The 26,608-nt window shown below is 43.5% G+C and overlaps 1 protein-coding gene across 1 annotated transcript; it reads right to left on the minus strand.

Annotated features, from left to right (window-relative positions):
• Positions 1-13,362: 13,362 nt before the first annotated feature.
• rps18 (ribosomal protein S18) lies at positions 13,363-26,377 on the minus strand. The gene is made up of 6 exons (XM_020534695.2): positions 26,220-26,377; positions 24,087-24,185; positions 19,847-19,933; positions 16,322-16,423; positions 14,697-14,788; positions 13,363-13,483 (listed from the first exon to the last, which is right to left on the minus strand). The coding sequence occupies exons 1-6, from the start codon at positions 26,220-26,222 to the stop codon at positions 13,408-13,410; spliced, it is 459 nt and encodes a 152-aa protein (XP_020390284.1). The 5' UTR covers positions 26,223-26,377; the 3' UTR covers positions 13,363-13,407.
• Between the last annotated feature and the right edge of the window lie 231 nt (positions 26,378-26,608).

Genomic DNA, 26,608 nt, shown 5'->3' on the forward strand with positions numbered 1-26,608 from the left:
TGTGTGTCTTGGCTTTGTCGCAGCTTTTGTGGATATGTTTCTGAAATAATGGCTGGTTTCTTTGGTCTGCCTGAAACTTGTTGGTCTTCCAGACCAAGGAGTTGACCCTGACCGAGTGTTGTAGACTGGCACGTTCCAAGATCCTGGACTACGTGCTGAGGGACGCACTAAAACTTGGGGCAGCTCCCGCCAAGGGCCAGTGGGGAAAGACCACCATCTGAGGTCTTCCTGCTGAAGTTAAACTGTTCTGTTATCAGATCCTCCAATTATATGTAAATATAATCTTGCACAAGTAAGAGGTTTGTTTGGATACAGTCAAACTCCAAAGTTTGTTTGTTTCCTTCATACACTACTATATCGAACCAAACTGCATTTGTGACTATGTATATATAAGATATTTCTTATGAATAAAGTATAATTTAGATACTTAAAAAATTGGTTGGTTTGAGTGCTTAAAATCATTTTGGAGAACTGTGTAACAAGCTATGGCTTTCTTACCTTGTCAGTCCAGTAGTCACTAGGCTAATGGTTATTATTGATAGAGACTCAATGAGGACAGGTCATAGTCACAGTACACCAGGGGACTGGAAACCCCAACTGCCAACCCCTCAGGCTGTTCGCTTGACAAAGAATATGCTTGTTTTTTAACTATTCATAGTATGTGGGTGTCATTGACTGGGGCAGTATTTCATGTCCATCACTTATTAGCGTAGAACTGAATGGCTTACTAGGCTATTTCAGAGGCCAGTTAAGGGTCAACCACATCTGGAGTCATGTGTAGGGCAGACCTGGTAAGATTTCTTCGAGAAAGGACATTATGGTTTTTGTGATAACCAACAGTGGTCATTAACGTCATTTTAAAAAAAAATGTATTAAAATCAAATTGTAATGTGTGACAATGCTGTGACATTGAGAAGTTATCTTGTCCTGGTGTTTTTCTGAGCGAGGTGGTAAGGCACCGAGCAGTCTACCAGAACCAATACAGTCAACAGCTTGGGAGGCCTTGGGTTTTTTTCTTAAACAGCCTGAATGGGTGTAGCCAGCTCTCACAGATCAGGATTTCTGGGTATTGTTTTTTTTCTGTAGCGTAGGAAGATATTGGGGTCTCCATAGAGTTGGAGGCTGCAGTGAATGTCTCCTGGTGTGGATGCTCCATTGCTGAATACATTTGAGGGTGGATTAGATTTTTGGAGACAGTAAGAACTGCAGATGGTAGAGTCAGTGTCAGTACAGTGTGGAGCTGTGGAACACAGCAGGTCAGGCAACATCAGAGGAGTGAAAGGATTCAGGGAGCCAGTGAGAAGTCGAGTTGAACCCAAGATGGGCCATGATCATACTGAATGGTGAAACATGGGCCACATGGTCTCTTCCTGCTCCCAGTTCATGTGTGCTAAACAGCAGAGTGGGTGTTCTACTTTAAGGAAATTGAAGAGTACACTAGCTGGTAAACAAACTCAGATTGATCAAGGGTTCTTTCCTGCTCCTCTGATGCTGCCTGACCTGCTGTGTTCCTCCCACTCTACACTGTTATCTCTGACTCTAGCATCGACAGTTCTTACTATCTCTGACTGAATCTTCTCTTGATGTTTTTTCCTCCTGGATTGGAGAACTGCATGTGAGAATCCATGTCTGAATTTGCCTTTTTGCCAAGGGGTGTGTTTATGGAAAGTTCCTATATTGGAACAGTTAGTTAGTAACAGTTACTGTATAAGTTATTTGGTTAAATTTTCCAATGGTTAAATTATTCTAAAGTCCTCTTTCTTTTGTTTATGTTTTAACTATAGTATTTATATACATTGTGTTTCACTTAACATTGAGTAGTTTGACCAGTTGCATTGCCTCTGGAACACGGTATTTCACATCTACCTTTAAAATAAGAGAAAGTTAGGATCTAGGCTACCTTCTTAAAATATTTTCAGAGAGTCTGGTCTGGTTCATGACAAACATCTACTAAAATAGGATTTGAACCCATATCCCAAAGCATTAGTCTAGGAAGTTTTGACTTTGTAAGTATCTACAGGATTGAAATTATATTGAGGCACCTCAATTGTATTGCATGGTACATAGAGAAAAGTTATTTCTATTACATTTTCTGTACTTTTCAATTTGAAATGCTTTGGCCACGGGCCGTATGACTGGCATGGAATGTCTATTGTAGATATAAAGAGTATCACAATTCTGTTAGACAATTAAGAACAGAACTTGATCTCCAGTGACAAGTTGAGTTTTAATGTCAATTCTGCAAGATTCACATGGAAATGTGGGGATAGACTACCAGAGACAATATTTATCTCTCTCACATGTATACAATCAGAACTGTGGAAATAAACCAAAAATCACAAACCAGATGTGCAAATTTCAGGCATGTAGAGCCCTGCAAAGAGGTAAGAACACAAGAAACAAGAACAGGAGTAGGCCATCTGGCCCCTCGAGACTGCTCCACCATTCAATAAGATCATGGCTGATCTTTTTGTGGACTCAGCTCCACTTACGTGCCCGCTCACTGTGATCCTTAATTTTTTTACTGTTCAAAAATCTATCTTCCCTTGCCTTAAAAGCATTCAACAAGGTAGCTTCAACTGCTTCACTAGGCAGGGGATTCCACAGATTCACAACCCTTTGGGTGAAGAGGTTCCTCCCCAACTCAGTCCTAAATCTGCTCCCTCTTATTTTAAGAATTCAAGATTAAACAAAACAGGGAGACAGTTTGGAACAATGGATGGAAAGGACTATCTGTCTCTTAAATGAATTCTGTTAAAAGTCTCTTTTCAGAAGGATGATCATTAATAAATTGATTCTTTAACCTGAAAGATTCAGGTTATTCACATTGTAGCAGGCACCAGTAATGCATAAAATCAACAGTGTAGCGCTCGGCTGAACTCTAAAATGAAACTTTTTTGATTTTGTGACCCAGTATTGTGTTTTCCACATTGATTAGAAGATGTGACAATTAAAGCCACCATAGCACTATCAGGCCTCAGGGCCACGCTCTCATTCAAGAAAGAGATGACTGGTGATGGTTTAGTCTGAGGGTCACCACATCTCAGGTGAGAGGAAGAAAAGATTCTTTCATGGGAACCTCAGTTGGTGTAGGAATTGAACCCATGCTGTTAGCATCACAAGCTGGCCATACAGCCAGCTGAGCTAACCAACAAATTACTGTACTTACTGAACAAAAATGATCAGAGTAGTTAGGATCTCGACTACTCTACCTGAGAGCATTACCACCGGTAGGTTTAATCCTGGCTTTCAAAACAGAGTTGGATGACTTCATAAAGATATTCGCCCCCATGAGAAAAAGGCAGCATAAGCTGAGTAGCTCTCAAAAAAACTAGCATGGGTGACCATGATGGGCTGAATGGCCTGCTTCAGTGTTGTAACCCTTCTATAACGTACGGACTCAGATGTAAAGTACCTGTTTGCAAATGGCTCTCAAATTCTTTGTTTTGTAGGTAGCACTTTCCAAGGTTTTACATTCCAAGCCTTACATCGGTCTTTGTTGTCTGTGCCCGTATGTTGGGAAGGCTGAGTTTTATTGCATTGAATTGGAGATTAAGAAGAAGGACATCTTTCCGTATTTTTGGAAAGCTTTGCAAGCCTGTGCTGCCCCGTGCACGGTTTTGGTCTCACTGCCTAAGGAAGGATGCCATGGAGTGCAATCCACAGAGAATTCACAAGAAGATTAGTATCAAGAGCGAGAGGGCTGTCTGATGAGGAGAGATTCAGTCAAATGGATAACTGAGTACATAGTCCAGAGTTCAGAAGAACAAGGGGTGCTCTCCTTGAAAAGTACTAAATTCTGCGATTCTCTAGGGATGGATGCTGAGAGGTTTTTTTCCCCCTTGGCTGCATAGTCTAGAGGCAAAGGTCATTATAGAGTCATAGCATCATTGAGGTTTACAGCATGGAAACAGGGCCTTCAGCCCAACTTGTCCATGCTGCCCGGTTTCCACAACTAAACTAGTCTCATTTGCCTGCCTTTGGTCCACATCCCCCCATACCTCTCCCATCCATGTACTTGTTCAAACATTTCTTAAAGACAAAATTGTACTTGCCTCCACCATTACCTCTGGCAGCCCATTCCAGACAGTCACCATTCTCTGTGTGAAAAAATTACTCCTCTGGACCCTTTTGTATCTCTCCCCTCTCATCTTAAACCTATGTCCTTTAGTTTTAGATTTCCCTAACATAGGGAAATGCTGTTGGCTATCTACATTATCTATACCTCTCATGATGTGATAGACCTCTATAAGGTTACCCCTCAGTCTCCTACGCCCCAGGGATAAAAGTCCCAGCCTATCCAGCATCTCCTTATAACTCAAATCTTCTAGTCCAGGCAGCATCCTAGTAAATCTTTTCTGCACTCTTTCAAGTTTAGTAATATCCTTTCTATAGTAGGCAACCAGAACTGCATGCAGCACTCCAAATGTAGCCTTACCAATGTCTTGTACAGCTGCAACAAGATGTCCCAACTCCTGTACTCAATGCTCTGACCGATGAAAGCAAGTATGCCAAAAGCTTCTTCACCATCCTGTCTACCTGTGACTCCTGGATCTTTTTGTTCCATAGCACTCCCCAGGGCCCTACCATTAACTGCGTAAGCCTTGCCCTGGTTTGACCTTGCAAAATGCAACACTTTGCATTTATCTAAATTCAACTCCATCTGCCATTCCTCAGCCCATTGCCCCAGTTCAACAAGATCTTGCTGTATTCTCGGCACCTCGGATTAAATACTTCTATCTATGAACACAAGAATGTCCATCAGGCTAACAACCCTCATTTTGAAACTCCAGCTAACACCCTTTTATTAGCGATTAACAGGCCTGAGAGTTTATTGTCTGTAATGCTGTTTGAAGTGAATTAACAAGGAAAGGGACTCAGCACACAAATCTAGGCCATTGTCACAGGTTCTCAACCAGAGATCTCACTGGTATACAGCTATTCAGTTGGTCAGCTTCAAATGAGGCTACCTGTCAAACTCAACATGTTGCTACTGGCCATATCAGTGGTCAATATTCTACATGATGGACTTTTAACAAGAATGATGTTGCACTATTTCCCGGAAGTTGTGGCTTCTCTGTTATCTGTGGCTGGATACCTCATGTCTCCAAAGATTCTGCTGCTCTCAACCTGCAGGTCACACCAGCCCACACATGCTGTATTCACATTAACCTATAGTTCCAATGTGAGACAATGGTTGCTCTGTCGATGTTTCCGCAGAAGTGAACCTTAATATGTTCTTGGTCAATAAGTGTATCAAATAGCAGAACCACAAGTCCAAGATGTGTTTTTTACAGTATTTAAGTCCTTTTTTTTAAGCACACAAACTGCCTAGTGCAACAACTCACCAAGCATTTACACTGAAGACAGTTAACTTTGTGTCTGATACTGACTTTCCTTCCTGCCTTCTGTGCTAGCTGTTCCAGTGAATGAGTTTTGGAATACTGCGTGCAATTCTGGTCTCCCTGCTCTAGGAAAGATGTTGTGAAACTTGAAAGGGTGCAGAAAAGATTTGCAAGGATGTTGCCGGGGTTGGACGGTTTGAGCTATAGGGAGAGGCTGAATAGACCGGGGCTATTTTCCCTGGAGCGTCGGAGGCTGAGGGGTGATCTTATAGAAGCTTATAAAATCACGAGGGGCATGGATAGGGTGAATAGCCAAGATCTTTTTTCCCCAGGGTAAGGTGAGTCCAAAACTAGAGGGCTTAGGTTTAAGGTGAGAGGGGAAAGATATGAAAGGGACCTAAGGGGCAACATTTTCCTGCAGAGGGTGGTGTGTGTATGGAATGAACTGCCAAAGGAGGTGATGGAAGCTGGTACAATTACAACATTTAAAAGGCATCTGGATGGGTACATGAATAGGAAGAGTTTAAGAGAGATATGGGCCAAATGCTGACAAATGGGATGGGGTTAATTGAGGATATCTAGTCGGCATGGGCAAGTTGGACTGAAGGATCTGTTTCCATGCTGGACAGCTCTGTGGCTCTATGACCCTGCAACCTGTACCATTTCTATTCCAACCTACTATTGACCTGCTCAAAAATACAAAATGTCCTTGAGTCCTCTGTCTAGGCAAACTACAACACTTTTCCAACAGGGCAATGAGGGTTGGGCAATAAATACTGGCCCAGCCTGTGATGTCCTCATTCTACAAACAAGAAATAAAAATCCCATTCCTCTCCAGAGTCTTAGAATGTGTTACCCATCTGACATCAAGTCCTGAGTGGGCAGAGGCTTCCTCCAGTTAAATTGATGCTTCTTCTGAATTTTCTATTCGGTTTATGAGTGACTATCTTATAGTGATGGGCTCTAGTTTCAATCCAGCCCACACAATGGAAACAAGTCTCAATGTCCACCCCTTCAAACACCTACATAATCTTAAAGAGCTCTATTTATTTGGCCACCCCTTGAGATTCTAAACTGCCAGAGCCTGTTCATTTTCTCTGGTGTCCTGGTTAATATTTATCTCTCAGTCAACATCACAGAGAGGGATGAAAGTGGAAGGGGGGAACATCTGGTATGTAGTCAATATTCCATTACCAATTATAAGATTTTGCTGTGCTCACATTGGCTTGTTTAAAGAGATGGATTCTACGGTAAAACTGAGGAAACTGGACTAGTTCTTGAGCTGTTAAATATTAATGGGAGGTCCATATCATGTTACATGGACAGACTTTAAGACCCCAATAAATCCAGAAAGATTTTCAAAGTGTTTGGGATATTTTTGCCTTGAACAGTCAACTGCCCATTTACTTCTAAGATGAAAGAGTTGGGGTCAATTGGCTAGTTTCTACCTAGTGCAAGTCTAACATGTTTCCCGTTGCCTGAGCAATGAGTGCAGAAGGAGCCATTATGAGATCAGGTTACAGGCCTCCCTATAATTTTAGAACCTATCACAAACAGGGTTGACTTAAGACTGCCAGTATCAGAAGAAGCAGCAAACTGCACCAAATCATTGTCGTGCACAATGCCAGAAAGCAGGACAGAGCCCACATAAGGAGGGAAAATCGAGTTTGCAAGGAGCTAAAACGAAACTGGGAGACTTAGCTTGCGCTGGTGGAAGACTGTCTGGAGGAGAAAAGAATATATCACTGGGGATACAGTTCTGTGGAACTGTTGCCAAACTGGGAGAACTGGTATCTACTTGAAGGCTAGTGTGGAGTGTCCTTAGAGATGATTTTCAGTATTATTAAAAGAGAAAGATTTTGCTCCAAGATTTAAATTACAATCTGCCTACTGATATAATATTTATTCATTCATGTTTTTAGTCTTTTGATTACAATAACATTGTTTTAAGTGGGAAATCATGTGTCATCCATGCAGCTTTTCACTGAAAGTTCACGTTTCATTTTCAGAAGTTATCAGTCTCTAAAGAGATAGCAACAGGCACCTGGATGGCTCTGAGATGGCAAAGACTGGTGCATAAGTGTACATTTCTTATAATTAATGTAACTTTCAATAGCAAAATTATGTGATATAAAAATGGTTGTGATTGTTGGAGGTCAGTCCTTGCAGTCCAAGGGCATCTCTACAAGGATTCCTCAGGGTAGGTATTTTCTAATCAACCAGTTCGGAGATGTTAGGTAGGGATTGTGAACCCAGATCTCTTGGCTTAGAAGTAGAAACATTGCCCACTGCACCACAAGAATCCTATTCCTCAGGGTTCCTATTTAAAATCAACTTGTTACAGAGATGGTATGACACACCACAGGAGCAGGTAGGATTTGAGCCTGGGTCTGCTGGTTCAGGGGGAGGGACACTACCAATGTACTACAAGGGCCCTTCACTACAATGTAGATATTTTCCTAATCAACCTGTTCAGAAATCTGAGACTTGAACCTGGGCTTCCTGACTTAGAGATAGGGATGTTACCACTACACCACAAGAACCCTATTCCTCAGGGTAATGTTCAAGGATTAACCATCTTCAGCTGCTTCTTAATGACCTTCCCTCCATTACCTGGAATGGGGATGTTCGCTGATGAAGGCCCATGGTGTTCAGCACCATTTCTGACTTCTCAGATACTGAAGCAGCTCACGGCCAAATGCAGCGAGTCCTGGACAACATTCAGGCTTGGGTTGATGAGCAACAAGTGACCTTTGCACCTCAGTGTGCCAAGCAATGACCGTCTAACCATTTTCCCATGATGTCCAATGGTATTACTATTGTTGAATCCCTCAGTGTCAACATTCAGCAGGTTAACTATTGACCAGAAACTAGACTAGCCATATAAATACTGTGGCTACAAAATTAGGCCAGAGCTAAGTAACTCATCTCCTGTCTCTCCGAATCCTGTCCGCTATCTACAAATCACTATGAAGACGTGACTGTGTGCCCAATGGAGTTTAGAATGACGGAGAAGGGGGAGGGGTGGTGCAAATCTTATTGAAACGTATAGAATACCAAGTGGACTTGGAGAAGGTATTGCCATTAGTCTGAGGGACGATGAGCCAAGGGTATATCCTCAGAGTGAAAGAACAATCCTATAGAGCTGAGATGAGGAGGATTTCTTCAGCTGGAAGGTGAGTAATCTGTGGAATGCATTGCTGCAGAGGCCAAGTCATTGAATGTATTTAAGATCATAGGTTCTTGATTGGTAAGGGGATCAAGGAGTACAGGAAGAAGGCAAAAGAATGGGGTTGAGAAACATATCAGCTACGACTGAATGGTGGAGCAAACTCAACAGGCCAAATGGCCTAATTCTGCTCCGAGATCTCATGGTCATAGGTCAGGCCACTCTCTACTTGGTTGGATGAGAGAATAATAATCAAGAAGCTTGACACCGTCCAGGACAATGCAACCAGCTTGACTGACAATACAGCAACAAGCATTTACTCCATCCACCACTGAGGCACAGCAGCAGTAATGCATACCATCGACAAAATCCATCACATTAACTCACCAGGGATCCTGCGATAGTCGCTTCCAAACCTAGAAGGACAAGATCATCAGAATTTGCACTAGCATCTGCAAATTCCCTTCCAAGCCACAAAACTCCTCACCTGATTATTAATTTATGGAAGGTGTGTACGCTGGCCAGAGGAGTATTTACAAATCCCCACATGCCCTTCAAAAAGGGGGTGGTAAGCTGTCTACTTGAAGTGCTGCAGTTTAAGGCACAGGATGGTAGATAGATGCATGGAGCTGTCAGGAACTACAATGTTGCATGGGTCAAAATCCTGGAACCCCCTTCCTAACAGCATGATGAGTCTACCCACAAGGACTGCAGTGGTTCAAGGGAGCAGCCCACCACCTTCACAAAGGCAATTAATAAGGGTGGAACAAATGTCAGCCCAGCAGTGATGGAAACATCCTGTTTACAAATCATTAAAATTAGTACTTGTTCTAATTCTGAAATAAATATGGTAACTGGGTATTTCTGAAGAAGGGTCTAGACCCGAAATGTCAGCTTTCCTGCTCCTCTGATGCTGCTTGGCCTGCTGTGTTCATCCAGCTCTACACCTTGTTATCTCAGGATATAATGTGTCACTTTTAAAAATAATTTGCCATTTTTGGCTTTTAACTATTCAGATTGACCAAAAACGATATTCTAACGATTCACTCCAATGTTCAGAAACGTTCCTGTTAAGTGCTGAAGGCTCTTTTGACTTTTGTGGTTAAATGTTATACTGCTGCCTTTGGCCAGTTTGGGCTGTACTAAGGAAACAGCCTCAGGGACACAGGTCATCATGTCCAGCAGCAGAGGATGCTTGTGGTTTGGACTGATGTGCAGCAGCTTAAACCACAAGGTGAGAGAGAGGACAATATTCGATAGCATGTGACTCAGCACAGCCTATGTCATTGAACAAAAAGGCTTTAAAATGTACAAATTCTACAGCATTTGTAATACAGCCTTCCACCAGTGATTGGCTCTGTGGTCCAATGATAGTGTCCCTTGCTCTGGAGCAGAAGTTCTAGGTTCAACTATCTCTTCAGGCCTTGATGACTGTGGAAAATGTATCATAATGTGACCAAGCATGTGGATTAATCTGCAAATCATTTCAATATGCCTAGGACTGGCAATAAGAGCAGGACTTTCTCCTGTAGTCAGACAAAGCCACACAACAGCAGCAGAACAGTACCCTCTCCACGTTAATGGAAGTTCTTGCCATGGCCTGTCTCTGTTGGAAACATCACCCTCATTTGCAGGGACTATCAGACAGACATCATCAATAGAAATGTTAAAGCGTAGACTTTACTGTCACAGGTACTCAAGTACAGATAAAAGTGTATAATGTTGCCACACAGACTGAGGTACAAGAGAAAAACAGGTACAAAATAGTAAGAGAAATGTGGGTTAAAAATTTGAGCATTACATCATAGAATAGTAGAAAAATAAAAAGATAGGTAATAGTTTAAAGATAACAGTGTGGAGCTGGAGGAACACAGCAGACCAGGCAGCATCAGAAGAGTAGGAAAGCTGATGTTTTGGGTCAGGACCCTTCTTCAGAAGGATCCCGACTCGAAACGTCAACTTTCCGGCTCCTCTGATGCTGCCTGGCCTGCTGTGTTCCTCCAGCTCCACACTGTGTTATCTCTGACTCAAGCATCTTACTAGTAAGTTTAATAGTTTAAAGTCTTTCATTGTTTAAACTAGTAAGTTAAAAGTTCAATAGTCTTTGATAAATAAGTTCGGAGTCAAAATAAATTTAGCCTAGAAAACACAGTAAACATAAGATTCATTCATGGGATAAGTGGACCATTTACAACACCAGTATTTATTGCTCATCCCTTATTGTCTTTGGGAAGGTAGTGATGAGCTACTGTCTTGACTGACTGCAGCGCACCAGGTGTAGGAACACCTACAGTGCTGGTTGGAACTGAGTTCTAGGATTATGACCCAGTGATAGTGATGGGATGTCGAGATACTTCCAAGTCAATATCGTGTCTAATCTGCAGGGAAACCTGTAAGGTGCAGCATGCCCATCCAACTGCTTTTCCTGATCTCTTGACAATAGAGAATTGTCAGCAGAGCCTTGGCAGTAGATATTTTGCTCCATCACATATGAAATAAGCATTGGTGTTAAGTTGGTTAAATTTAATAGTAGGTAAAACAGTGGATTGCTATGTGCATATCGAGTGCATCTAAGATACCTCCTTAAGATAAATGTTACAATTGCTTCAAGAGAAATAACCAATGCACTCACTGCCCTTGAAATGGAAAATGGCCCAATTCTTATACCTACAATATTATTGCTTGCTTAAGACACCAAAGACAAGTTGAATTAAGTGACAGCAGAAACATGGTTAAGGCATTTCACTCTTCCAGCCTGTTCCATTGCCCTTCAATGAGATTATGGTTGATACCTACCTTAACTCCATCTCCTCACCATGCTTGGATATCCTTATTAATCGCAACTAAGTATACTTCGTAGCTATTTTTGTTAAAAATCTACACAAAGGGAATTAAAAACTAAAATGAAAAAGGAAAACAGCCCACAGAAATCAGTCCTGATACTTCACAACAAAGTCATTTCAGAACGAGTTGGTACTTCCAAAGTGCATCACTGATGGGGTAGTTACAATACTTCAAAATTTTATTTTATAAAAAGTTTCCGAAACAGAGAAGCCCAAAAAGAAAGTTTCCAAAAGTCACATGACTTCAAGGACTCAATTGTGATCAGCCACATGGAGGAAACCGGACAGCAGTTCTATCAAGGAGGATCTCAAGATGTTTCAAAATTCAAGATGGCTGACAACACAACTTAGTCATCAAAAAGGGAGTGAAAATCCCTTTGAAAAAAAAACAGGAGACAGAAAGACATTGAAAGGACCTCAACCTAATAAGAAGTGACCGGCTGTGAAAGAGGCCTCAGGAGAACTTGCAAAAACAGGCCAGCGCTCACTTGGACTGTGAACAGCAACACAGGGAGATCACTTTCTCTCTGTCACTGGGGGTCCTGGTAAAAGCTACACAGAAATCAATCCTTGTTCCAAAACGAGAGTTTAAGTGTTGTGCCAATAACAAGTAGGGAGTCACTCAATCCCCAAAGGTGGGCTACTGGAGTCCACCTACAACCAATTCAAACTGCATATGCTCCCGCAGTTGTTGAACACAACACTGCAACCACTCAAGACAACCCACCACTTCAAGCTACATCCCTACAGCAACATCTTAAAGGACTGAGCTGAACTTCATCTTTATAAAGTATATTTTATCATTACCTGCATTTAATACTTGCTCTTAGTAAATTTATTAATTTTATTCAAGTGACTCAGGGCAGCGTTTTGAAATAACTAGCCTTTATTTTGTTTAAGGCTGGGATTTTGCTGCTACTGGTTATGATGTTGAGTCACTCAACAATGAAATGAGTGAACGGAAAATAAAAATGAATACAGAAACTCTTAGCTCACGTATCGCTTTGAGGAAACTCCCTTTCACACGTTCATGACAAACATTAAGATTTAATAACTAACATACTGATGGGTCCACGAAAACGTGAATGTAAAAACAGGCTTCCTCACTTCAGTCCCCAAGTAGAAATCTGGAATTCCCATAATAAAAATGCTGCCCTGTACCCTGAATTAAGGGCATTGGCACAAATCAGTCAAAGATGGTCAGTTTTGAAAGAGACTAGAGGAGGCTGATTTCTGTTCTAGCCACCAACAGAGGGCTGTGCAGTGTATTTGCCAATGGAAGTGTAATCTGATGTCTACTGCACTGCAAAGGCAACAGACTCTCAATCTAAAATTCAACAGTTGTAAACACATGCTTACTGGAAAGAAAATACATCACCATTACTATTGCCGAGTCAAAATTCTGGGACTATTTTCCTACCGTCCCTGGGGGTGTCCCTGCACAAGGACTACGAGAAAGGACAGGAAATCCTGTTCTCAGAACGCATAGCGCTTTGTGGGTGAAAGCAATGAGAAACCTGGCATTCCCTAGGCTGTGACCTTCAAACAGAATGTTACATTCTTGAATCCATGGAGAGGGGCATGGAGGCTCATGAACCAGAAGTGACTGATTCATACCTACCCAGGGCTAGAAGTGCATTGGTTTGCTTACGGGCAGTATGGTAGCTCAATGGTTAGCACTGCTAACACTCAACACCCAGGGATCCAGGTGAGATTCCAGCTTCAGGTGATGGTCTGTGTGGGTTTCCTCCCATAATCCAAAGTTGTGCATTTAGGCTAGGTGGATCAGCCATGGTAAATGCAGGGTTATAGGGATGGGGTAGGTCTCTGGGCAGGCTCGATGAGCTGAATGGCCTCTTTCCACACTGTAGGGATTCTAATTCTATGACAAGACACCTTCCCAAGTGTCTCCCAGCAGAAGCAAAGAAAGAAAATGTGTGAGAGTGGAATGCCCAACGACACGGAGGACCATGTGACCAGTTTGCAAATTAACACACACACCGTGTCTGTTTGACAAAACATTTATTGAGACATGTGGCAGATGAAATATTTACTTCTTCTTGGACACACCGACTGTGCGTCCTCTCCTGCCTGTGGTCTTTGTGTGCTGGCCACGCACACGGAGACTGTGCAGAGGGGAGAAAACAAAAACAAGGCAATAATCAGAGGGAGGCTCTGGAATATAGTTATAGACTCATTACAACAGAACACCAAGCAGGTTTTAAAGCATGGCAAAACCATCAGTAGCAGGCTGGATTACCCTATAAATGAGCAGTTACCTTATATAATCATTCACCTAGCATTTAGTAATGACATTAATGCCAACTTCACAAGCCCTTTTCACCATTCAGCATGATCACAGTAAATGGGTGATCTAACATTCACTAGCAAACCTCTCCAGGCAATCTCGGGTGGGATTATCAAATAATGTTTGATGCCTGGCCAAGGAAGCACCAGATTGTTTCAGGAAGAGAGACCAGAAAGAATGCAGGAGGCATTAAAATACTGAGAATTGCAGGCAAGGAGATTTTTGAGACAGTAGAGAAAGGGGAGGTAGAAGAGAGAAAGTGTGCGACGACTCCATGCCCGAAGCCTCAGTAGGTCTTGGGACACCAAATCTGAATCATTTGACAAGATTAAAAAAGGCACACACTCAGGAGAGAACTGTGAAGAAATCAGAAATAAAAAAGGTTTACTGTTGATGAAACTGCCGGAGGGTATATAACTGATATTAGCCCATCTCCTCTCTCAGACGAGAATGAAAGGGACAATTTGGAAAAAAAATTTTTAAAAAATCGGAGGAAAGTTTCCAGCTACACTTAAAATATCACACAGTGTAGGTGTTCAATAGACTCCCTCTCATTCTCCCTGGAGAACATAGATGGCAGGAGAAAGAACACAAGGTAGCCCAGATATTCCCGAGCATGCATTCATTGGTGGAGCCTTGTGCTGATTCACTCCACAGACAATGGGCAAGGACGGTTAGGGATATTACCCTGGGAACACACTTTCCTGCCGAGTCACTACTCAAGTCTGTAGTTTAGACGGCAGTGCGCTGAAGTCTTCAAAACACTTCAGCACTCCAAGGATTGACCAGCAAATTTTAAAAAAAGACCAATTCTTACAAATGGGCCACAAAATCACTTTGAACACACAAGAGTTCTAAACTGAAAGTACTGACTGTTACACACTGCATGGTCCTATGAAAATCAGTCCGATAAAACCTCTACGATCTTGGACCAGTCCCATCCCAAAACACCACCGAGAAAGCAATGCGTAACAGCACTCCCGAACCAGAGAGCTGGCTATCGGTAACGTTAACACTAGCACAGTTCTTACCCCCAGAAGTGTCGCAGACCCCTGTGTGCACGTATCTTCTTCAATCGCTCCAGATCCTCACGCAGTTTGTTGTCCAGGCCGTTGGCCAAGACCTGAGATAGTGCAACAAGGCATAAATACACACATACTAACATGCACAACAACACTCAAGTATCTAATAACAATTTAAAGAGAGAGTTTATTTAATGTAATGAAACAGCCTAAGCTTCACAGGAATGATAAAAGAATGACAATGAAGCACGTGTTAGGTCAGATGACCAGAAGTTTGATGAAAGAGGCAGGGTTTAAATGAGTTTTTTTTGAAGAGTCATACAGTCATACAGCATGGAAACAGATCTTTCGGGCTGACTAGTCCATGCAGAGTATAATCCCAAACTAAACTAGTCCCACCTGCCTGCTCCTGGTCTGTGTACCTCCAAAAGGTTCCTATTCATTAACTTACCCAGATACCTTTTAAACCATACCTGCATTCACCACTTCCTCAGGGAGCTCATTCCACACCCAAACCACCCTGTGTAAAAAACTTACCCCTCGTGCCTTTTGTAAATCTCTTCTCTCACCTTAAGAATATGCCCCCTAGACTTTAAATCACTCACAGAAGGGAAAAACACCTATCATTAACCCTATGTATACCCCTCATGATTTTATAAACCTCTATAAGGTCACCTCTCATTATAAGGAGAGCAGTGAGGTGGTGAACTGTAGAGTGGGAATTCAGAGATTGGGACCAAGGCTACAGAAGACTGACCATCAGTGGCAGAGCAACTGTGATAGGGAATACATGAGACACCAGATTAGGGTAAGGCAGATAGCTTGGAGAGTTGTGAAGGTGGAGGAGATTACAGAGATAGGAGGGACAGAGAGATTTGAAAACAAGGACGCAAACTTTAGATATCATTACATGAAATCACCATAAATAGCAGATAGCATGCTCATATGGAATTATATACATAACTAGTTGGTCTGACTGGTCTGCTTCTGCGTAGAATCAATGCTATTCACAACACATACAGCCCCACAACAGGTTTATACTCCACACGAGCCTCCTCCCACCTAGTGCATCTTACCACATCTGCAGATCTTGCTTTCTGCAGGTCAGCCAGACAGTAGATGCAAACAGCAGTCCCTGTATAGGAAGAATCACTTTACTCCTCATACCTCAGTGGATTCACAGGGGCATCAGTGATGAGGACAGGATTAATTTCTTGACAGAAGATTGGCTAATGAACAGATCTACGCAACAGGAGCCAGATACGAAGCAAGAAGCAGGTTTTTGTCCCCAGGCACCTTTGGGAGGGTGTGCATCGATTGGATACCCCCTTCAGCTCATTTAGTGACAGATGCAAATGTTACAATCACAATTAAAAACATTCCTTTCAAAAAGTTTTAAACGGTTTGGATACCAAGGCTCCAATTAAAAAGCAACCATGTCTGACGCAGAAAATCTCAACGCAAATATTGCCCCAAACCTCACTTCACCCAGAGACTGAGCTGCATAGCCATTCCTGCCACCTAACCTCACACCAGATCCAACACAAGACATCACAAATTAACCTAATGAAATCATTTCACAAAACTCAAAAAAAAGTCATTGGAGTATGAAGTGATCCTGAACCATCCAATACCTGGCTGTACTTTCCATCCTTAACGTCCTTCTGCCTGTTCAAAAACCAGTCGGGGATCTTGTACTGGCGCGGGTTCTGCATGATTGTTATAATTCGCTCGACCTATAGGGGGAAAGGGGAAGGTCAGTTATCACTTCAACATTCAATCCGGGCTGATATTCTCCAAATCAGCTCTCACAAAACTTGCCAAAAAAAAAACCAAGCCATGGAATTATAAAGCAGTCTTAGGGATAATGGCTAAAATCATTGCCCATGAGATAGGTGGCAAGCTGCACCTCAGATGAGGAGGCAGCGTTGGAAAGACAATTTCACAGCTTAGGTTCTAGGCTACTGAATGTATGGCTACCATGGCAGTATGGTACAATATTAAAATCGCAATGCGAAGAGGGTAGAATAGAGACAGAGACATTCACTGGTTGATCAGTGCTAAGGTTGTTAAAACAACTTCATTTTTTTGAGAAGCTGGGAAGTTATAAAGATAGAGAGGGTATGAAGCCATGGAAGGATCTGAAATCGATGATGACAAATTTAAAAACCAAGATACTGGTGAATCAGGAGCCAATATACGTCAGTAGGCACAGGATGATTAACTGACTCGCGTCAAATTTATGACTCCAAGTCTAATCCATGTTACTTTTGTAGGTAGTTCAGCTAAAATAAAACCCTTCAGTTTATATGAAACTATATTCCGAGGCCCTTAGAGGAACCGAAATGGCCACCATGGTTTATTACACAATGGTGCATTAAAGGAAAAGTATTTTGGATGTAAAAGTCTAATCAAAAGGTTTGCTCGTTAAAACAACGAGCCACCCAAAATAGTCTAAACAGGATTCTATGTAGACTGGATAACAAATTTTCACATCCTTCAATGTATTCTTAGATTCTTTACCCATCTTCCCCTTCAATACATCATGCTATTCACCCTTAACTAGTCTATGGGCAAACTTTTATGTTTTCCCATTTTGACTACATTCTTCTCAGCTCGTTATATATTCATGCATTGATAAAACATCACATTTTGTTTGCATGAAGTTCTGGAGCACGCTGGGAGCTTCCTGGCTCCAGCATCACTCTCTGCAGATCCGGTGGGTCACGCAACCTCTGCTCATCAGCTCCAGCCAGCCCCGGAGCTGTCACGAATCAGGTTAATAAAAAAAAACACTATACCACGCTTACAGAATGCCTCCCTGCAGGCTCTCCTCAAGGCTACCCAAGAGGAAAAGGAAGTTCTTTAAAACAGGATCCCGAGTTGATGAATGCAGCCTGGAAAAACATGGCTGTGGACGGTGGCTGTGCGTAAGATTGGACAGAATATAAAAACATTAAAGAATTACTCAAGACCTATGAAGGAAAAATTATACTACAAGACGGGTACTCTGATTTCCTCCCGCACTTCAAAGATGTGCAGGTTAGATGGACTGGCCATGCTATATTGCCCATAGTGCCCAGGGATGTGCAGGCTGGGTGGGTTAGCCATGGGAAATGCAGGGTTACTGGGATCGGGTAGGGGGTGGGTCTGGGTGGGATGCTCTTTGGAGGGTCAGTGTAGACTCGTTGGGCCAAATGGCCTGTTTCCACACTGTAGGGATTCTATGAGTCTAGGAAATTAATATGGGAAAATAAGGAGATGGCAGATGAACTGAACAAGTATTTTGCATCAGTCTTCTATGATTCTATAAAGAGAAAGCCAGCTATTATAAAAACGGTAACACTTCGGATAGATTTCTAACACTTCCTTTTAAAAATATTCCTCAGTCCTTAGCAAGTGAGTGGTTAGCACTGCTGCCTCACAGAGCTAGGGACCTGGGTTCAATTCCAACCTCAGGCAACTGTCTGTGTGGAGTTTGCACGTTCTCACCGTGTCTGCGTGTGTTTACTCCAGGTGCTCCGCTGTGCTTCCTCCCACAGTCCAAAGATGTGCAAGTTAGGTAAATTGGCCATGGTAAATTGCCCATAGTGTTCAGGGGTGTATAAGTTTGGTGCATTAGCCACAGGAAATGCAGGGTTACAGGGATAGGGTAGGGGGATGGGCCTGGGTGGGATGCTCTTCGGAGGGTTGGCGAGGACCAAATGACCTGTTTCCACGTTGTAGTGATTCTATGAGTCTGAGAAATTAATACGGGAGACGGCAGATGAACTAAACAAGTATTTTGCATCAGTCTTTGCTGCAGAGGAAACAAATAACAGCCCAGCTGTACATTGAGAAACGGGAGACAGGGAGAAATTCAAGAAAATTATAAATCGGCAGGGGCTTGGAACTGAGCAAACTATTGAAGCTGCAGTCTGACAAGTCCCCAGGTCCGTATGGATTTCACTCCAGGGTCTTAGAAGTAGTGGCTAGTGAGACAGTTGATTCGTTGGCTTTAATCTTCCCAAATTCCCTAGATTTGAGGAAGGAGACAAGAGTCGCAGAGATGTAGTGAACTAATTTCAGATTTGCAGGACATTATTCTCCATTTGTCAGCTGGAATTATCCTCTAATTTAACCAACATTAAAAAAATTCTCTTCACATACTCCACAGACCTATACCAACACCACACCCTCCCACACCTCCCCAATCCTACCCATCTAGAACCTGCGCACAACCCCTCCAAACTTTTAAACGTGGCCCTCCCCCTTGACCGAACAGGGCACGAAGCTAATCCACAGCAACCATCCCCTGGGGTAAATGCAAAGCCCATGTAGTCTCCCCCCATCCAAACAGACTGGAGAGTGAGAAAGCAATGAAAAGGAGTGGCACAGAGGAATATGGAACACCTGCAAACAAGTATTCTCCTAAAAGTTCCCAATTAACAAATTGAGCAAATCATTAGCGCACAGGATGACCGGCTACATACAGGAAAGATGGACAAGTTTTGAAACACTCCAGGGCAAAAAAATCCCTGCCAAAGTCAGAACAGTGTCACTGTTTTCCATCCAGTGTTCTGGCTCACCAACTCTCCACATACAGCATTTAAACTGCACTGCCGAACAAAAATCAAAGACATGTCCTAGTTGTTCACCTTGCACTCAAGAGAGATGTAAAAATATCAAATTTTTAAAAAAACACAATTTATACTGGATAAAAATTGAAAGAACTGAGGATGCTGGAAATCAGAAACAAAAACAAGAAATTGCTAGAAAAGCTCAGCAGGTCCATCAGCACCTGAGGAAAGGTCCTGAAACACTAACTCTGATTTCTCTCCACAGGTACTGCCAGACCTGTTGAAATTTTCCAGCACTATCAGTCTTTGTTTGCAAACAATTTATAGTGCGCATGAAACAGGGTACTGACAGGTAGGCAGGTGGATGAGCAGTAACTGTCTTTTTTCTCACAACCATTCTGTACGACCAGCCAACGTTCTGAACTGTTCTTTGAATGCTATTTTATTTGGAAGGCAATTCAATACTTTCATATTATTCAAAGCAAACATGGGAATTCACTCTTGCATTCATCCTGTATTAATCAAAAATCAACCAGATTGCATTAATAATCTCAGACTGGGTGGCTAGGTAGTTGATCGAAGGACACCATTCCATCTCACCTCGTCCTCTGAAAGCTCCCCAGCTCTCTTGCTCAGGTCAATATCAGCTTTCCTTAGCACCACGTGAGCATAGCGCCTCCCGACACCCTGACAAACAGAGCAGAGAAATCAGAATTAACAGCAGTCTTTAGAAATCGGCGTGCGTTATAATGCTGGGTTGCAAAGTTCCAAACTAATTTCACCGTCACTGCAGAGTTCAAAAATGACTGAAAATGGTACATAACTGAAGGAGTGAGGAAAAGAAAATTAACACCGTTCAGATATCATTGTTTAAAAGAGTCTGGGCCGGTCGACTGTTTGCACCTCTTGTGGTTTGAACAATGGCGTGGATTGAAATCAACAAGGAATTTGTGCGAGTCGCTGGCTGTCACCCCAGACGTTCAAATTAATTAGTAGCACATTTCTCCAAAATCTAACACTACCAAAAACATCCAAAAGCATTGACCACAAGGTAGCAGCAAATTACCACAGATGCTGAAATCTGCACTGAAAACAGGGGAAAAAAACCACGCTGGAGATCACAGTAGGTCAGGCAGCATTCATGGAAAGACAGCAAGCTAACATTGAGTCTAGATCACTCTTCAATTGAGCCTGACGTGGTGTGGAGGGGGAAAGCATTGACCATTCAGCTCAGCACTGCTCGCGGCACATTGCTTCGGGAAGAAAGGATATGAAATCCATCTACATAGCTGTCATTACACACCCTCCCAACCACAGGATCCACAGAAGACAGCGAGGCAGCAAGAGTAAAACACGTAGAATTCTTTCACAGGTCAGCATTTATCGCCCAACCCTCATTGCCCTTAGAAGATACTGGCGAGCTGCTTTCTTGAACCACTATGGTCCATGTGGAGCAAGTGCACCCACAGTACCAGCAGAGAAGGGAGTTCCAGGATTTTGACCCACTCACAATGAAGGAACAATGACATATTTCCAATTCAGGATGGGGAGTCACTTGGAAGGCGAACTTGCAGTGGGTGGTGTTCCCATGTATCTGCTGCCCTTGTCCTTCTCGACAGTTGTGGTCATAGGTTTGGAAGGTGCTGTGTAAGAAGCCTTGGTCAATTTCTGCGACAGCGCAGTGAAGGAAGTGAATCTTTGTGATGTGATCACGTGATAGATGGTGTCAAGTTTCTTGAGTGTCACTGGAGCTGCACTCACCCAAGCAAGTGATGATTATTGTATCATGTTCTTGACTTGAGCACTGTAGATGGCCGACAGGTTTTGGGGAAAGTCAGTATGGGACTCAAGTGCTGCAGGATTCCAAGCCTCTTGATTTGCTCTTGCAGCTTTAGTATTTACAAGGCTAGCTTTCTGGTCAATGACAACCCCCAGACGTCGATAGCAGGGGGAATTCAGCGATAGTAATGCCACATGGCAAGTCAGGTTCCCTCTTGTCGGATGTGGTCATTGTCTGGCACTTGCGCGATATGAATGTTAGAGCTTTTCAAAGCCATTTACAGCTGATAAATCATAGACCAGCCACAGCACAAAGTCAGAGGTCTTCTGGCCCATCATATCAATACCAGCTGTCTGCAAAAGCAATTAAATACTTCTGAAGTATTATCGGTGACACCCACAACTCTCCTTCACAAAAAAAAGGTAGCCTGCAGATGTAATGCAAGTCCAGGATCAGCAAATGTGATTATGAGAGAGTTATGCACAGTGCTCCAAAGCCTTTGACACAGGATGTAAGCTACTTTCCCACAGCAGTAGGATCTGCTGCGTTTCACACTGAAAAGGCAGAGATCAGCCATGATCACACAGGACTCAAGGGGCTGGAAAGGTACCACCCAGCTCTTGCAGCTCACAGAAGACACATGAAAGGGTATCTATCATAGCACAGGCAGTTACGACTGAAGTGGGACTGGGCCATTGGATACATAGCGCCCACTCTTCCATGCTGCAAGATGAGAGTATGTGGTGGAGCAGTTTCGATGCACTAGGCACTCCAACATCAATACAGAAGGAACACAACGAGTGTTTGGAATATAAAAGTTTACCAGCTTCATAGCACAGCAGAAAAAAAAGTTTCCAAGGAAGCCCAGCAGAGGTCTCACTGCTGCTTCATCTCAGCAAACGAGCACCAAGCAGACAGCTCATTTCAGTTCTGATGAAGGGTCACCAGATTGAAAATGTTAACTCTGCTTTCTTCCCACAGATGTGCTGCCGGACCTGCGGAGTTTCTCCAGGAACTTCGGTTTTTACTTCAGCCCATTTCATGGGTTCACTCCTGATTTCTGCCCATGACAGCAGGAAGGGAAAGCTGTGGTCACCCAGCGGAACAGGCAAGGAAGGCCCGCCTTCTTCCACCAGCCCTCTCCTTGACATGCTGCCAGCAAATGGGAGTTGTCAAGTACAGTGGTTACTACTCTTCTTATTCCTGACTGAAAACAGATTCTAAACAAAACCCCAGAAGTACCATACTATTGGTTCTTTCCAGTTGACTGCACTCACTTTGGGATGCTTCCACAACTGCACGCAGAACAAGCAAAAAGAACTAGAAGCGTATTTAAACACTGTTGGCTGCCTACCACATCGCAGAACTGAATGAACACAGCATGAACGCTGACATTTTAATACACCCACCCCACCATTTATCCCAACATGTGCTGGTGCATTTCTCCATGAGCCTGATAATATCCACTCCCAATTCCCATGCACACTCTCAACGAAAATTTGGCTGTTGCTCAAAAAAAAAAAATCAGAAATGTTATTTCTAACAGAGGGGATCAAAAAAAAAAACTTCATTCTTTGGAAGTGTTTCCCATTTGGTTTCACAGAGGCAGAATTAAGAAATGCTGTGTTCCAAGCAACAAAATATACCGCAAAACAAAGATGCCTGAAGAAGGGTCCAGACCCGAAACGTCAGCTTTCCTGCTCCTCTTATGCTACCTGGCCTGCTGTGTTCATCTAGCACTACACCTTGTTATCTCAGATTCTCCAGCATCGGCAGTTCCTATTATCTCTGCGAAACAAAGACAGTTTTATTTGTCCAGCCACCACAAATCAGTTAACCTGGCTGTCACATTAAGGACACAGGACTGGTTTAAAATAGCAGGTTACACCACTTTAAAACTCAACACTGTCTTCAGGAAGCACAAAGCCTTTTACTCTGTTGATGGGAAGTGACTATGGAACATTCTCCTCAAATATACGACAGCCCGCAGATGTGTCACCATCCTCCATCTGCTGCAGATCCACCAGCAATCCACAATGTGCACAAACTGGGACCCAGTGAGGCTGTGTCATGGCACCAATGCTCCTCTCCATTCACCTTGCCAAGATATCTAGCCCGTAAACGTGGAACTTCCTGCTGCAGTGGAGGTTTGTTGCAGGACAAGTGGTAAACCGTACAGTGTAGAACAAAGAGCACCCCAGCCTCTGTCATCGAGCTCCGGTATACAGACAGTGCTTACGTATGTGCCAGAGACCATTCTCCAAACTACTGTCGAAGCATTCACACAGATGTACAAGAATAGGCCTCAGGCTAAACATCCCGAAGCCAAAGGCCCTCCATTAGTCTGCTCCCACCAAGCAGTACTGCTCCAACTGTGAGCATCTATGGACAATTAACTCTCGCTGCTTGGAAGCCGCTCCTCAGCGAGGGCAGATAGAGATCAACAATGAAACTCGACATCAACCCCAGTGTGCCAGCTCAGCCTTCAGCTGCACGATGACCTGTTTGATGGCAAAGATCTCAAATCAAGCATGAAGCTCACAATCCACAGTTACGCGCCCTTCTGTCTTGATCCCAATGTAGCCAATGTACACCAGACATTTCAAACCCCTTGGGAAATACCACAAGAGACACTTCTGCAAAATCCTGCAAATACGTCAGGACAATGCTCCAATCTTCTGAGGCCAACATCCCCAGCATCGAGGCACTGGCTGTATTTAATCACCTGCACGGCCCGCAACAAGACTTCAATCCAAGCTCTGTCACTGCTAGCAGTTACCAGGAAGGCAGAGGAAACATTTCAACGTGTTCTCAAAGCCTCCCCAACAAAAACAAAAATGCAACGTCACTTCCCACTTCTGGTCACCTCTTATGCGAGACCACTGAGATTGGAGAAGCAGAACAAGGTGGCTTCCACTACTCAGACTGGCTTTACATTTCAAATTCATTGACTGATTTTGCATTTTAAAAACCCCCGAGGAGATTCAAACCCGTGCACCTAGATTACTAGTGCAGTGACATTACACTACGACACTGCAACAGGCAACCACAAATTCTTACCTTGATGGCGGTGATAGCAAATGCTATCTTCCTTCGTCCATCAATGTTGGTGTTGAGGACTCGAAGAATGTGCTGGAACTTTTCTGGAATAACCAATGACTGAAGAAGAGAGAAACAAAAAAGGATGAATCAGCAAAGAAGAATTATTAACATCTTCCTGGGCAACGATTAAGCTCAGATCCTGCTTATTCAATACACTTCCTGAAAAGAACTGCAAACTTATTACCTTAACGTGACGTGAGCTTTCTGACAAAATAGCACATCATGCTTCTGATTAGCCACCATGGGAGATCAGATCATATTTTAGTGTCCTTTCAGCCCACCAACTCGATTCCTGGCTCTTTGCAGGGAGAAACAGAGCGAGGCCTACTGAGCTTGCTCCTTCCCCTTCTCCCCTGATGAAACATCAGTCAAGTAGGCCCTCCACTCATTCAACTTTAGAACCCCGATTTTTTTTTTAAAAAAGAAAGACCAACCACGGCAGGATTTACACTGAATGGCAGGACCCCAAGGGCTGTTGTTGAACAGACAGACCTAGGGGTGCAGGTACATAGTTCCTTGAAAGTTGTAGACAGGGCAGTGAAGAAGGCATTTAGCACACTTGCCTTAATCAGTCAGTGAGGACATGAGTTGGGACATCATATTACAGCTGTATAAGACATTGGCAAGGCCAAATTCGGAGTACTGCATACATGTCTGGCCTCCCTGCTAGAGGAAGCATGATATTAAACTATAAAAGGGTGCAAAAAAAAAAAAAAAGTTTACAAGAATGTTACCAAGATTGGAGGGTTTGAGTTATAAGGAGAGGCTGGACCTTTGCTCCCCTGGAGCGTAGGCGGCCCGAAGGGTGACCTTAAAAATAAAGGTTTATAAAATCGTGAGGGGATGAATAACCAAGGTTTTTCCCAAGGAGAGGAGTGCAAAACGAGATTACACAGGTTTAAGCTAAGAGGGGTAAGATTTAACAGGGACCTTAAGGGCACCTTTCCCCACATGGAGGGTGGTGGGTAGTGGAACGAGCTTCAAGAGAAAGTGGCGGTACAATTACATTTAAAAGTCAATTGGACTGGTACGTGCACAGGAAAGATTTAAGAGGGATAGGAGTCAAATGCAGGCAAATGGACTAGCTCAGGGAACCCGGTCAGCATGGACAAGTTGGGGGCGAAGGAGTCCGTTTCCTACCTGTATGATCCCAAGAGCCTTTGACAGAATGGATACCAGGACGATGTGCCCTCTTGTGAGGGAGGCTAGAAAGAGGGAACACTTAAAAAAAAGAGGTCTCCCTTTTATCACAGACTAGGTGAATATTCTTCTCTCAAATGGTTATTAATCTTTGGAACTCTGCTCCCATGACAGCAATGGAGGATGGGTCACTAAAGGTTGAGTTTTAAAAATCAAAGAGTTATTTACAGGGACAGTGTTGGCAAACAGCAAAGTGGAGGTGACACTACGAGCATTCGGGTATGATTTGATTGAGCAGCAGGGTGGGCTCAAGGATCCAAATGGCCTAGTTCTAGACCGGTAGCTAAACACTGAACAATGCTGTTCCAAAATAACAAGGTGTAGGGCTGGATGAACACAGCAGGCCAAGCAGCATCAGAGGAGCAGGAGGGCTGACGTTTCGGGCCTAGACCCTCCTGGGGTGTACACCTTGTTATCTCAGATTCTCCAGCATCTGCAGCTCCTACTACCTCTGAAACAATGCTGTTCCAGTTCCTGCAGAGGATTCAGACCCTTGGCTGCATCACTAAAGCAGACTCATTCGGCTTCGTTTACAACACTGCAGCTGGGATCTTGCTGTGCGCAAGCTGGCTGCCCCGTTTTCCTGCACCTATGCCCGTGGCTTGCACTTCAAAACGAAAGCTTCACCGGTTGCAAATCGCTTGCTGCAGTGCCGAGGGCGTGAAAGGCGATATGCAAATACAAGTCTCCGGCCATCCCGAGGCTCCCGGGTTGAAGCCTGATCCCGAGGCCGCTCCGCACTCCGAACAGGCGATCGCTGCCCATCCCGCCGCAATCTCCCCAGTTCCCACTCTCCGGCCACCTCCTCGGCCTTCCCCACCTTCTCCGATCCAGTCCCGCTCCGCCAAAACGGCCGATGGCGGCGGATTCAATCAGGACTCGCGAACTCACCATAATGGCGACGGCGGGCACTCGGTCCGGAAAGAGAAAGAGGAAGCAGGTCCCGACGTTTTATTCCACTGGGTCGTCGACTTCCGGTGGGTTTGGGCGTCCTCGCTGTTTAATCTTCCTCGAGATGCCGCGATCCTCGAATAGAGTACCGCCGCTGGATGCCCCCCAGCAATTAATAGTCTTTTTTTTAAAAAAGTGCTTTTGATCAGTGACGAGTTAAAGCGCTTGAAAGAATAAAAGATGTTGGATGTGATGTGCATGGAACCTGTATTTTGTTTGTGGGAACCAAATATCTTGTGGCAATTGCCCACCTCAGCTCTTTACTTAACAGTAGTTGTAGTGTAAAGGGAATATTGCAAAGTCTGAAATAAACTTAAAAACATCAATTT

The sequence above is a fragment of the Rhincodon typus genome, chromosome 35 (genome assembly GCF_021869965.1).
Source record: "Rhincodon typus isolate 14 chromosome 35, sRhiTyp1.1, whole genome shotgun sequence".
Lineage (NCBI taxonomy): Eukaryota > Metazoa > Chordata > Chondrichthyes > Orectolobiformes > Rhincodontidae > Rhincodon > Rhincodon typus.